The sequence below is a fragment of the Anser cygnoides genome, chromosome 1 (assembly GCF_040182565.1).
Source record: "Anser cygnoides isolate HZ-2024a breed goose chromosome 1, Taihu_goose_T2T_genome, whole genome shotgun sequence".
In the NCBI taxonomy this organism is placed as follows: domain Eukaryota; kingdom Metazoa; phylum Chordata; class Aves; order Anseriformes; family Anatidae; genus Anser; species Anser cygnoides.
This window is the reverse complement of record NC_089873.1, coordinates 36,778,947-36,793,497: the sequence shown is the minus strand read 5'-3', so window position 1 is coordinate 36,793,497 and position 14,551 is coordinate 36,778,947. Positions and strand designations below refer to the sequence as shown.

Sequence of the window (14,551 nt, the reverse complement as noted above, 5' to 3'; positions counted from 1 at the left end):
TTCCTAAAAATAATGTATTTTTAACTAATCTGGTTCAAAGCATGAAGAGACAATTTGAAGAAACTGCCACTGGAATTTAAGAGGCCACATGTCCCTGCTTCCACTGCCTGTGCATTTCTTTCTTGTGCCTCAGTTTGACCAGCGGGTCCTTGCTCAGCCATCCCCATTTCCTGCCCTCCCTGCTTGCTTTCTTACACATGAGGATGGGGAGCTCTTCTGCTCTAAGAAAAGCGTTATTAAAGAGTTACCAGCTCTGACCAGTTCCTCTGTCCCTAAGGACAGTGTTCCAGGGGATCTCATTCACTAGGTCTTTAAACAGCTGGAAGTTTGCCCTTTGCCAAGCCCATTGTTGCATGAGAGGGGACTTACCAGGGACCAGCGTTTGCCTGTTTCAGAGCCTTGGTAAGAGCTCTCACAGAGTTTCACAGAGTTGAAAGCATTTGCAGTCCAACGTTTGCCTGTTTCAGAGCCCTGCCAAAGACTTTCACTGAGACAGTTTCACAAAGTTGAACATATTTAATGAGGTGACAGATATAACAAATTTGGAATTGCCATTGATAAATACACTTACTGCAATGGAGATAACACAGGATTATAGTGCTAGCAAAATGCTATCCCAGGTATTTCTCACCAAAGAGGGAAGGCACAGAAGGTTTCCCTGTCTTGGTGGAGGAGAAAAGGGCACAGCCTCTTCTAGGTTTCCAATTTCTTCTTTCCACCCCCCAGCTCTTCTTTTTTCCTCACTCTAACTTCATCTTCTCTTTTTTTTTTCTTTCTTATTCTCTTGTATGTTTACACCAACTCCTTTTTTTTATATCCTATCTATTCCCTCCCTAGGGTGATGTTTACCATGATTTGGGTAAAGAGTTATAGTCATATATGCTTAGCATGCACTTCATTAAGCTCATTATCATATTCAGGGTTGTGAACTTTAATATTCATGTTGCACATAATGACGAAAAAGTTTTCACTCAGGCACTGTGGGCCTCAAGATTCTGTTCTGCTGCCAAAACAAGGTCATGTCGCCAACACAAGAGTCCCTCCTTCAGCAACCTCTCATACCAAGCGTGCGGACCTCCATCCACAAAGTTTGTGTAAGAGATAAACAAGAACGAGCTGCTCAATTCCCCTTCGCCCAAGGCTGGTGCTTATCAGTGACACTAACAAGTTTGTTCTCCAAACCCATATTCCTCCAAATCGTGAACTCAACCAGGGCCTGGTCGCCGCAGCCCAGACTGCCTCCAATCTTAACCTCTTTAATGAGTTCCTCCTCACTGGTGAGCACCAGGTCCAGTAACACCTCTCCTCTGGTCGGTTTGTCCGGCAAGTTATCCTCAATGCTTGCCAGGAGTCTCCTGGATTGCTTACAGCCTGCTGTTTCGCTTTCCCAACAGACATCTGGAGCAGAAACGCTCAACTTTAAACACATCAGTGGTCCTACTGATGTTATCAAGATTTGTGTTTATGGGTTAATGCTTGATAAACTTAAAATTTTACTCCACATTAATACCCTTTCAGTGAAGTTGGTAAGAATTTTCCGTCCATTTTAGAAAGAGTGTAATTGGGCACCCAAAGTTTACTCATCTGTTTTTTTTTTTTTTATTAAAATTTTAGTCAGTCAAGTTGTTCCTGGAACTCTTTAGTGTCTGTATTTAGCACACACAATGCTACTATCAGCTGCATCATTTAGGGAAAATATTCTGTGACTGCTTTTAAATGAGTCTGCTGCTGGTCCCCGGGGGAAATGATGTGCAAACCATTGCTTAAAAGAAGCTTCCATGAGCTGCTGTGACACTGACATAGCCAGTGTGTGACAGTAACGTTCTGTCCCAGATTTGCCAGTTTATAGCAACAAATAGCTTTGCTATCCTTTTAGACCTCTAAACATTTAAGAAAATGATGTGAAAAGTCTCTCTCTATGCCACAATTTTTATAACTTCCAAACAGATTTGGCAAGTAGTCACAGTCCCTGTTAATAGCCAGATTATGGAACTAAAATATTTATTGTGCTTGGCTTCTCCAGCATCTTTTACTGTAAACACTGGAAGATATGTTCATCTTGCCTCGTTATGGTTTCTGTCCAAAGAAAATACATTTTTATAAATTATAAATATACAAATCTGTTTAAGGATTTTGTGGTTATGTGTTTATACAGTTGATTATTAATGCCGGGGTAACCAGAATCACTGCATGAAATGTTCTGCCTAATACTTTTTCCTTCTGCTTGACATTTTTCCTTATTGCTTTATTCTTTAATTGTCCCCATGAGGCCATCTACCCCATCTGCCTGAAGAGACGTGCAAGCATGCAAGGTTTGAACTCTGCTACTTTCTGTTTGTAATTTTATGTGCAACAATAAGGCCAGGCATGAACAGCAATCTGTACTGCTTTTATATGCCAGCAACTGAAAAAAAAGAAGAGCTTAAGTGCCTCCCTGATAGTATGAGGCCTGGCATAATACAATCAGGTAAATGCCTTAAAATCTCTGAACTAGATCCTATCCTTGTCCTGCGTTTAGTACATTTAAACAGAAGCTAGATCCTGACCCCTGTAAAAAAGAATGACAAATTGCTCCCAGGAGAACAAAAATAATGAGTATCCAAATATTAAGTGGACCAGCCTAGACAAGAAAGCCATGAACAGGTGTGTGAATACAATTTGTTTTCAACATGTAAGCTGGAAGCTATAAAAATCTTTTCACCGCAATAACCCAAATGTTAAGACAGATGTAAATAAGCACACAAAGGAAGAACCAGAATGAGAAAGCATGGGTCAGGAATAACAGAGAGTGAGCCAAGGGAAGGCACAAAGACCAAGGGGCAGAGACATCCCTCATCACTACATTTCATATAGACCAACACTGGGTATCACACACATCTTTTTCAGAAGGCCTAGAGAAAGGGGTTGCTACATGTAGCAGGCGCGAGCAGGAAAGGGAACAAAACAATACTCTACTGCTAAGCATGGCCAGGAAATGAAGATATTGTTTGATATTTTAATTACCAGAAGTCCAGCTGGAGCCAGTCTTGGGATAGGATATAAAGAGTATATGTCCAGAAAATGTTCTCAATTCATGGAAAAATTTAATCTGAGGACCTATGTGGCCACCAGCTAGCTGAATAAAGCCAGTAACGGCTACCATTGAGAAGTAGAATGGGGAGTGTTGTCCTTGGGGGGCAGGAGGGAAGGGGGTGTGGGGGGGTGTGCAGAAAGAGCCAAGAAACTCAGCGACTTTGCTGTTGTCAACCTGCAACTTGTCTGTGAGCAAGAAAGAGGGTGATCCACCCTGAGGCACCTTCCCTTTCTGCAGCAGGCAACTTGGGGGTTTAGAGCAAAATGATGAAGACCTTATAGCTCTCTACAACTACCTGAAAGGAAGGTGTGGGAAGCTGGGGATTGGCCTCTTCTCACAGGTAACTAGTGACAGGACTCAAGGGGATGGCCTCAAGTTGCACCAGGGGAGGCTCAGGTTGGAAATGAGGAGACATTTCTTCTCAGAAAGAGCAGTCAGGCACTGGAAGGGGTTGCCCAGGGAGGTGGTGGAGTCACCATCCCTGGAGGTGTTCAAGGGAAGGTTGGACGTGGTGCTTAGGGACATGGTTCAGTGGGTGACATTGGTGGTAGGGGATGGTTGGACCAGATGATCTTGGAGGGCTTTTCCAACCTTAATGATTCTATGAGATCATCTGTGAGCCGGACTTGGTGTAGTTACTCTCCAGACCTGGAAGGGGGACCTAAAGCACCTCCAAAGATGCAGAAGCTGCCGATGTTGCAGGACCAGGGAAGAACTAAAACAAGGTGGTAACGGGGATGCATAACACTATTAGGTTAATAAAGTGGTAGACATATAATTTACTAACTTAATTATTGAATACAGAGAAGCTTTATTAGCTGGTATTTGGAAATTACTTAGAAAGACATTAAGTGCTCCTATGTGCAGTGCTATGAGAACAAATGTTACATGGGTGTATTTCTGCTTTTGACCACAGACTGCAGTAAGGTATCGAGCACGCACTTGTCAGTCTTTATTTTCTAAAACTTCCTATTTAAGATTTATGTTCTTATTCTCTACATTTATTACTTAGAGAGAGAGTACATCTTTCAAAGAACACTATGACCAGATTCCAATGTATGAGTATCTGCAGGATATTGTTTGTGTCTTATTTAATCTAAAATCTCTGAACAGTGAACAAATCCCATATGCTTTCATAGGGACAAAACCCACTGAGATTGATTAAAATTTTCTCTGACAGGATTTTATTCTAAACCCAGTCTTTTTAAAATGTAACCTACAGACAGTGACAGAAATTGGTTAAATATTCTACTCGACATTTACAGTTCTCCAAAAACTTTCTTATCATTTTCTCTAGGGAGAACACAATTTTGATGGAGGAGAGTGTTGGATGTCTCCTTTCTCATTCTAAGCCCACCTCCTATTTGCTCCTCTGACCTCTGCCTGCAAGGTGGACTGCAGTACAGGACACGTGCACTTTGCACCCCATCTCTCTCTGTTCCCCAGTGGATGCCCATTAAGCAGTCCTGAGATGTGAGGCATCTTGAGTTAGATTGCTCATTCACATCTGACAGAAATTATGGTTGAAGCTGCCCATTTGCGCTAAACATAAATGTAGACAGCTTATGTTCTTCATGAATAAAACAAGACAATTTGCTAACAGCTTTACTTCCCGCACTGGTCTTGGTTTTCTCTCTGTCCAACGTGGCTCACCTCATTTTATATCTCCCTTCCCTTTTACCCAGAGCTGGAGCTTCATCATCATCCAGTTCTGCACCTGGGGACTAACAGCAAATACCTCACCTCACAAGCACTCCGCAGCAAGTACTACAGCAAGAGTTGTGTACACCATGAGTCAGTGGAAATACCATCATGCTCCAACAACTGTTAATTCCTGACAGAATGACATCCCAAAAATAAATGCTCAAAATTAATACTGGTGAACGACCACTGCCACATTGATGCTGCACGCTCATAAAGCTCATTTACACTACTCCACGGTGCCACGTGTCTTCTTTTAACCATCCCCTTCACATCACGGGGTCTTGCTCAGGTCCCTTCATGCGTCCTTTAGGGAGCAAACTCAGCCTGTGCTCCAAGCTAACTAACAGCTGTTTGATGTGACAGTATCACACTGAGTGCTAACCAGACAACCCTTCCAAAAGGTAGTATATGGTTGTTTAGGACCTAGGCTCCACTAATGTGACCTTTGGGTTAATGCATACTCAATTTCCTTTCTCCTATTTCACCCGTAGAAGATCCAAACTAGGAATAAAATAACAAGAAAAGCTGTTTAGTCTTCTTCGATAAGCTATGCTAAAATGAGAAATTCTGAAACATTACACTTTCCTGCGCATGATCTGGAGGAAACAGTAAAGTCTGTCAGGAAGATGTGACAGTGTGCCTCCTGTTAATGCACTGAATATTTTCACATATTTTCCTCTTTCTAAAAGGTAGGCTGCAGCAATCCCCATTCAAAAATTATAGGTGAATAAAGAAGGAGATATACCTCTCCATGGAAAACTTTATCTAGATATTTTTGTACAGTGCCTCTGGAGAGAAGGGAAGCCAAAGCAAAAAATTTCTAGTGCTGAAGATCTGAACTACGAGCCAGTCTAATAATGCACATATAGCAAAAAAGAGATTTCTAAGCAACTAACATAAGCAACTGAGGAACTATTCCAGATTCATTACTGAAAAATTTCTACTGTTCCGAGAAGGTCTGAGACATCTCCACATAGACTGTACTTGAGCATCTTCAAATTGCTTTTCCCTTCATCTTTCCAACTTCCACAACGATCTTCCTTATTAGTAAGTTTAGTGGTTGGCGAACTACAGTTTCATGCATCAAACCCATCTTACATGAATGACTCACTACTGATTGAAGAACTATAAATTTAGATCCTATTACTGTCACAGGTTTTAATGTACACCAATAAAACTGATTCCTGTTTTTACTCCTTTTCCTTCAACTACAACCCGTGTGCAACAATGAGGATTCTTCTTCCCACCCCATTGCTATCTGTCTAGGATTGTGGTCAGGTATACATGAGATCAGTTTCCTATTTTGAAGTATTAACCTGCTACCCCTGCAGGAAATGCCATCACATTTAGTCACATACTTTACATTCTGTAACCTTTTGGAATTCTTTTTTGTACTAAGCGTGACGTTCGCCAACCAGCATCCCGCTGTGACTGACGGATATGCATTTATATTCTATTTTTGTTTCAGAAGTTTATAACAACAATAACTGCAAACACATTACATAGATCTCAAACTAAGGCTGCCTCAGAGTGCCTGCTTGGCCAAAGAGGGATTTATAAATTGTATGGGTAATGAAAACATGCAACGGATATGCACAAGTACAAACACGTACAGAGATAATGCTTAATGATCTAATAGAAGTAGTTATGATATCAAAAGCGTATGTTCATATTTAATACCGGGAAAGAAAAGAAACTCCTTCAGCGGAACCACAGCATATGCTAGAATCTTTATGCTACTGCACTGCTGCAAGGTAAACCCTTAATTTGGCTTGAATCAAAGTTTTTCTGATGACAGTTATAATGAAATACTGTTTTTACAAATACTTCATTAATTCAACGTGACTATTTTGGGATTCCTAAGAGAAAACTGTTTTCTTTCTGCATGGGTAGACAAATGTGTTTTTGAGAGAACAGGCTTTTTTCTTTGCCACTTAGATATTTGCAATTCATTTCTTAAGGTCACCAGCATACACAGCAAGTTCCCAAACATTTCAGCACTAAGGATTTGCTCTGTGAGAACAGTCATGAAGAATTTATAAGTGTGCTAAAACAGATTTTATGCTACGTGTGCTGAATCTTCTCCTCAAATGCTATTAAGAACACATTCACCTCCCTCACGCATCTGAGAGGCACTCCCCACTGGAGGAGGACTGACTGCAGGAGAGACGTTACCTTCTTGAACATTCTGGTGGAGTCTTCGCTTATCTGCATGAAGCGCATGATCACATTGTTCAGGTAGATATCACTCAATGTTGCGTGGTCTTTGCTTTCCCTTCTCACTTGGTTCAGGAGTAAGTACCAGCAATTCACTGGTGATAAGAGGTTCTGGTCTTTCCTAAGGAGGAGAGAGACATAAGTATCACATATAGAAATGGAAAAGTTACATAATTAACACAAACATCTCCCTGACATTTACACTTAGAGCTTTTTATGTAAAAATGACTGCTTCTGAACACTCAGTCTATCCATTCTTGGAATAACTCAGGTTAGGCAAGCTTCAGATGATTCGTTTAAGAAACATTTTACAAATCCCATGAGGCATAGATACAAAAATACAGAAAAAGCAGAAGAATTTAGGACACTAACTGCAAGCCAGCCGAGAGCTTAAAAATCTTGCCACAAAGCTTGCAGCTGCTTACAGATTCAAAAGGCCATGGATACAATATTAATATAGTAACGATATTTATTTTTTTGATATTAGAAATAAATAAGAACAGCAAGCACATTTGAAATCCTTCATAAGCAAAGTTGTAGGTGTGGCTGTTTCACAGTAATGAATTTGTATAACTGCTATAAAATTATAGCAAACACAAGCATACGTATGTCACAAGCATACATATTCTGTGATCAGCATTCATAAATTCACAGCATTCATAAACACGCTGCTCCTGCCAGCCACAGATAGTTCAGTTACAAGACAAAGAGAAGGAAGGACATTTTCTATGATGGTACGGTTCTGAATTTCCTTTACAGAATTTTGTGTTGTAGACACAAGTGTTTAATGTTGCGAAAAGTGAAATCATGAATAACTTTTGATTTCTTTTACACAAAGCCAACAAAAATACATGTAGCTGAACAACTGTTTCACAGACAAAACAAAACAAAACAAAACAAAAACTATTATAAAAGATATCTTTTGATTTTACTGAAAGTTTAATTTCAAGTTTGTCTTGAAACTGCACGGTCTAGAAACTTGCTACTCTTTCTCTTTTCTTGTGCAGGATTCTCATACAGTCAAAAGGATCAAGCATGTGGAGATAAAACAGCCGGAGGTGGCAGTGAATTGAGGGAGAAACTCCTTCAGCTCTTGGTAAATTGTTCTAATAATTAACTATTCTCACTGTTAACAATATGCTCTTTAATTCATCATCTGATTGTCTGGCTTTAGCTTTTACCCCCAGAATCAAAGCAACAATGAATGATTAACAGACAAAAGCTTTTTCTTGATCATTCCGTGGTGCAATGCTTTGCTATGAATCAGTAGTGCGTAAAGGAAACTTCCCCATTTGGTCTGAGAGGGACATCTTAACAGAGTTACTCATACTGACGAGCGTCAGGGTCTTCTCACACAGCTCAGATAGTGGAGGAATCCCTGCAGGGCCATGCCAATATAAGCTGGTCCTCACTGCCTTTGCATGTCTCAAAGCCAATCCTACAGAAGCATTTACCAGGCCATCCTGCCTGTTCTGGGCAGAATGATAGGAACGGCAAGAGGACCACCTGTTTAAGTGACTTTTGCTATGATCTTCTCTCAAAACAACTGGACAGTTGCACAACAGAATCGAAGACAGGACTTCAGTCATGACCTCTTGCACATCCAGACTCTGCCAGTCTGGATTTAACAGACTTATTCTGACACAAGCTGAATGAAAGCCTGGGCTCCCTTTGAAGCAGAGACACATGCACACCTTGGTTATTGCAGAGAATCACCGAGTTGCTTAACTGAATCTTAAGAAATATATAGCACTGTTCTTTGAATTGTGCAAGTTGTATCTGAATTAACCTCTTCTTTGTTGGGTGTGTTTCGAAAAGACTTTTGTCCCAAAACAAAAAATCTGTCTGTGTATCTATAGCACAGTACTAGTTGGGCAGTGGAAAAAAGTACTTATTTTTCAGCTTTAAAAATACAAAATATTGTTTTATACCCCTAAGCATAACAGGGCCAGGCAGATGCGTTCATTCATCAGCTCAAGTCAGGAAAATAACCAGATGACACTATGCCAGCAAGGAACGCATTTGAAATGCTTTATAAAACACGCTGTACACACTTTTTGACAAATACTACCTGACCACTTCTGTTCAGTACAGAAGTTACCATGCCATCAAGGAGATATATTAGCTTGTAAGCAAGACATAACATTCACATCTTTTTCATTTCCAGGAAAAAGAGTGACCAAGAGGCACCAGAAGTTCATATGCAACAACAAATCAAAATAGCTTTCTTTCTCAATACCTTTTTTTGCTAATATTCCTGGCCTCTTTTTGTCTTTGTGGTGGTGATTGACCTTTATTTAGACACTTTCAAACCCGTCAACCCCACTGCAATAGATCAACCCACACCTTTCAAGCAATTTTGAGGCCCTGCTTCTCTTCTAGATACTGCGTGAATTTTGCATGTTTAAAGTCAATAGTAGTAAGTGAGGGATCGTATTTGTGCAACTTACCTTTTAAGAAACTGAAATAATTTCTAAGAAGTTTACGTGAATAACTGCAGTCGTCCAAATCTACAATACAGTATTTAGGCAGCCAGGTACCTTTAGCTGCAATGAGAACAGCTATGCTGCTAAGCAGGAGTGAGAATTTTAAACATGCCTTTGACCTGGGTCCAACCTAACAATACTCAAAAACAGCAGAAGCAATGAGTGGGGTAGCACAGGAATGGCAGACATGGGGATGAGAGGGAAGGAAATATCTCTTACTTGTACTGCTGATGGTCTTTTGTACTTCTTGTTTTTGCCATGAACCTTTCTGCCAATTTTTCCAGGTTTCGAGAATACTCCATCTCTATTTCCGACTTCTTGCGGAAGAAATCCTGCAGATCCTGAAGGAGCTGCACTCTCATTTCAGTCTGCTGCTCCAGGCATTTCTGCTGCTCTATGAGTTGAGCTCGGATCTCTAATAAAAGAAGAACATGCCATACGAGTCAGTGAAAACAAATGAGAACTGAGCATTATCAATTAAAATCAAATGTTCCAGAGTACTTCAGCCTCTGCAGCTACACCAGCTGCACCTGAATTTCAGGTCTTGTGGTGGGATGCAGCAGTGGAAGCTCTCACTTGTGCCATGGCACACATATGCATCGGGGTGCAGTGTCCTCCTGCCCGCTGCCATTCTCTCACAAATGGCTGTGGCAAGGAAAGGGCTCGGGACTCTGCTGGGCTCATGTAAGCAGATCTGCCTCTCCTTTCCTCTCCCATCCTCTGGCACTAGCAAGGCATCTGGCTCGGAGCAATCTGCTTGTGGGGGGTGGTGTTCAACTGTTCGGGCAGCAGCTCCTTCTGCTACCCTGAAAAATGTCAGGCTAAGCGTGCACCCTTTGGGCCGGGATCAGCTTACTGCCAGGTGGACCACGCCAGCTCACATCATCATGTACACCACGGAAACTACCTTGCAATAAATTCTGCAGGCATTATCCACCATAACTGTGCGCAGATGAGCTTTCACATCTGCCTCATCTACACCAGAGGGAGAACTGGTATATTACACACAAATTCACCAATATTCTGCAGTGAACTTGGAGGAAAAAGTGTACATGTATTTAGAAGCTGCTATCTGAAAACGCATACAAGGTTCCAGAGATTGTGGTGTATTTATTAACGTAAAACCAAATTAGTCAATTTAGAAGAGGATGTATGTTCACAATGATAGTCTGGAGTAACAGGGAAAAGCCTCCAGATTTCTTACCACTGTACTGCATGCTGTTTGCCATATGCACAATTACTATGTGGCAGGGCTTCTTTTCAAGGTCTGTTTTTTAGCACTTTTATTTCTTTAGTGCTACACAGATAATCACATTCTGCAAACGCTTAGCCTAAAAACATCCCTCTGGTTCTTCTGAGAGACTGGTTCATTAGAGTTGTTTTCAGCTGCCCATGCACATTGTAATCCAATATTGTGGAGTAAACAGGAGTAAACATTTTGCAACCATAATATATATAATTACATGCATAATATATATATTTAAAATGGTTTAACACTGTAACAGGGACTTATTGATAACAAAATAATATGCCAGAAGTGAAGTTATGTAAAAGCAAAATTGTTGTGGATGTTTACTTGATCACAGAATCACAGCGATTAGAAAAGACCCTGAACAGCATTAAGTCCAACCATCACCCGACACTACCAAATCCCATCAGTAAAACATGTCCCTAAATGCCACATCCACACGTCTCTTATATACCTCCACGAATGGAGGCTCCGCCGCTTCCCCGGGCAGCTCATTCCAGTGCCGAACCACCCTGTCTGTGAAGTCTTCCAGACTTCTAACCTAAACCTGCCCTGGCACAACCTGAGGCTGTTTCCTCATGTCCTAAGGCCATTTCCTCATGTCCTGATGATGTAACCATGCTGTGGGTAAAAAGACATTGGAAATATTAAGACGCCTCACTGGGCCGAAGTAGAAAATCTCTCTAAAAACCACTGCTAACATCACAGGGAACTGCAAACCAGCAAGCGGTAACAACATTGCAAAATCTTATCCGAGGCAACTAGGAACTAATGCATCCTCACTTATCTTAGAGCAGGTATGAAGGCAGAGATCCGCCCTGCTGGGATTCAAACGTGTCTGTTGAAATAAGGTAGGATGAGCACAGAAAGCTGTTAAGTCAATATATTTACTGGAGGAGGGAGATACTGCAGTGTTTTCCTCCAAATCTCCTTTGAGCTACCATCTGCTGTGTTAATCATTGATGAGACCATCCATTTTTATACTCCGGGAGGTGAACCAAAGAATTCATGGGTTGGTTTTCATTTCATTTCAAATCAGCTTGCTGGAAAAGGACCGTGCCTCCAGCAAGGCTGAGCCGCTGTAATACAACACTGTATCAATGATATTTGTGTATATAGAGAAGAAATTTACAATGGAGCTGGAAGGTTATTAACAGGGAAAAAAAAAAAAAAAAGGAAAAAAAGACTTTTTTTGGGCATCCACTACTTGTTAATATTGTAATCATGGAAAAATCCTGCTTATAGGAAATCAGTTGTACAGATTCACTGACCAGAAGCAGGACTTCTGACTAAGACCATACCCACAGATGTCCCTGTACTTCGGTCATCTCCCATTGCCACTACAGATTTCCCACCGGTGACCTCAAAGGCAGAGCTCTGTACAGAGCAGCTACGTTCTCACTTTGTTGTAGGACAGTGGATGTTGCTGCTGTAATTCTTCCTTTTAGGCAGGCTTTTACCATAGCAACAGCAAAGAGAAAGATTTTAGAAAAATGAATATATGAAGAGAGATGCAAAAAACAATGACCAAGGGATGACAGACACAGTGTGAGGACCTACACCAGCTGTCCGACACTGCTTTTCCAGCAGATAGCGGTGGCTTCCTTCAACCATATTCAAAACCAAAATTGGAGCACGACTGTTGGAAGCTGACAGTGGCTGGTGGTCTCCAGGCCCTGGGTAAGGCGGGATGTTAGTGGGACTGCAGCTTCATGAGGGAAGTCTCACCATTTCTGGCTTTTTGAATCTCAGCAAGGAGAAACAACGTGCTGCTTCCCAAAGGCTGTGCCGCTGGCCTCCAGCTAGAGGAGAGAACGGGGAGATGCACGTCCTGTTCATGCCAGCAGACCAGTCTGTTCGGAAGATGCTCTGGCACAGCAGATCTCCCTCTAGCTCTTCGTGTCCCGATCCTACTCTTTTTAATTCTACTTTTACTAATGATGTGTGCGGTGCCGCATTGGCAGGCTGGGGAGATGGCAATGAACGAGACAATAGATTAGCAAATGTTGTGATTTTTACTTGCTGGTAAGAGACAACTGTGGATTAAAAAAAAAAAAAAAAGGAAGAAAAGAAAGAAAAAACCAACAAACATCGGCGTAACAGCCAGCCAGCGTGAGTGGCTGCGCATCAGGAGATCCCAAGCAAGTGGCCAAGCACTGCTAAGGAGCATAGGCTGTCCATTACCTCCTGTTACGGAAAAATTCACCAAGGCAACGCTCCCGTCTTTAACCAACCCACACGTGTGTCCCTAGAGCTGGGAAGGGCTGCAGGGAATATCACCGCACCATGTTCAATGAGAGGGTGCCAAGTTACAAGGAGCAGAGCCCAGCCTCTCCAGAGACACAGCCAGTTGCGGCGGGCAGCAGCGGGGTGCCTGTCCTTCCCCTGTTTTGCTGGCGCACTCAGATTCAAAGCCTAACTGGCACCAGCTGTAAGGGACGATGACATTGTCCTGCTCGGCTCTGCGGGGTGGCTGACGTGAAATGATTGCCAGGGTGCTTTGTGCCAGGAACGGACACGTTTGAACGGTGGGCAGATTAACACCTTCTCCTTCTCCACACTGCGACTTTGAGCCATAATCACCGCTGTTCTGGCCAAGCCCTGGTTCAAAGGGAATCCCATCCCTTTACACTGCGGCTAAAACAGACTGAGTTCACATCAAGCGAAAGCCCCCAACCTTTCTCCAAGATTTGCACACACGACCAAATCGAGGAAGCAGTTAATGTGACCATAATTAAATCAATAACCTCTGAGTAAAGTTTTATGCTAAAGATTTCCATATTGAAACTCATTTCAGAATTATTCCCTGATCTACACCACTCTCCAGAATTAAAGCATTAAGAAGAAATACAGCTTTGTTTGTGGCAGCCTTCAAGATATACCTTTAACCTTTCAACACTTTTTATTTTCTTCTCAGCTTAGGTTAAGGGGGTGCAGTACAGAAAGCAAAAGGAGACAAGATTATAGCTCTTTTTGGGAGAGGTAAAGAGTAGATGAAACTGAACTACAAACATCACCCTAATCTTAAGCAGAAATACACTCACCAAGGCTACCTCTTTGTACACAGTACAGTATTACTAATAATGACTTACACAGCACTGCAGCAACACACCAAATTACCCTGTGGCTAACCAGTAAGAGGCCAGTGCCCCATCTGAAGGCACCTGCCGTGAAATACACCGTGATGCGGCACACCGCGATCATGCTGGCCACACGTCAGCAAGGAACTGAACTCGCCACCTTCCCCTCCACCTGTGCCCAAGTACCAGGCTCAAACACCCTGGAAAGCCATGGGCAAGCTTCTCCTGTCCTCAGAAGGCGAGCAGCTGGACACCTTGTAGATATCTAGTGTTTTCTGCTTCTACCATCACTTCGTGTGAAGACACCGGCATCCCTCGCCAGGCAATGCCACAGAGCCCATGCAGTCAGGCAGGCTCCAGCCATGCTGTGCTGGGCTGTGCCTAGTCTCATCAGCCCTCGGACACCTTCCAGACCACCACGAACCCTCATCAGCAAACTATCAACCAAAACAATGCTAATGAATGATGTGTAGTGCTGTTACGTGGCTGCTGGGCTATGCTTTCCACCAGAACCACCCCGAGAGCTGTTCCAGCCTGCCACCCTTGACTCCCGTCTCGGTGGAGGTAACTTTTGTGCCTTCAGAACAGCCCCGGCACAGATTTTGCTGTTTGCTCCAAAGCCTGGAAAGTGCCGCGGAACCAGACCCTGTTCACCCCCAGGGCTGCTGGCAGCAGACAGCGGCACTGCACGTCTCCCACCTGCTGCCTCGGCCTGCCCGGCGAGGAGCTGTACGTACCTCAT

At 42.6% G+C, this 14,551-nt stretch overlaps 1 protein-coding gene across 3 annotated transcripts in view; it reads right to left on the bottom strand.

Moving 5' to 3' along the window:
• The window catches only part of SRGAP1 (SLIT-ROBO Rho GTPase activating protein 1), a 151,509-nt gene that overhangs the window by 66,618 nt on the left and 70,340 nt on the right, over positions 1 to 14,551 (bottom strand). For all 3 annotated transcript variants that reach the window (XM_066992485.1, XM_048065364.2, XM_048065365.2), the window contains exons 2-3: positions 9,700 to 9,895; positions 6,953 to 7,115 (exon numbers count right to left, since the gene is read on the bottom strand). In XM_066992485.1, coding sequence (XP_066848586.1) covers positions 6,953 to 7,115; positions 9,700 to 9,895 — 359 coding nt within the window. The remainder of the gene's footprint in view (positions 1 to 6,952; positions 7,116 to 9,699; positions 9,896 to 14,551) is intronic.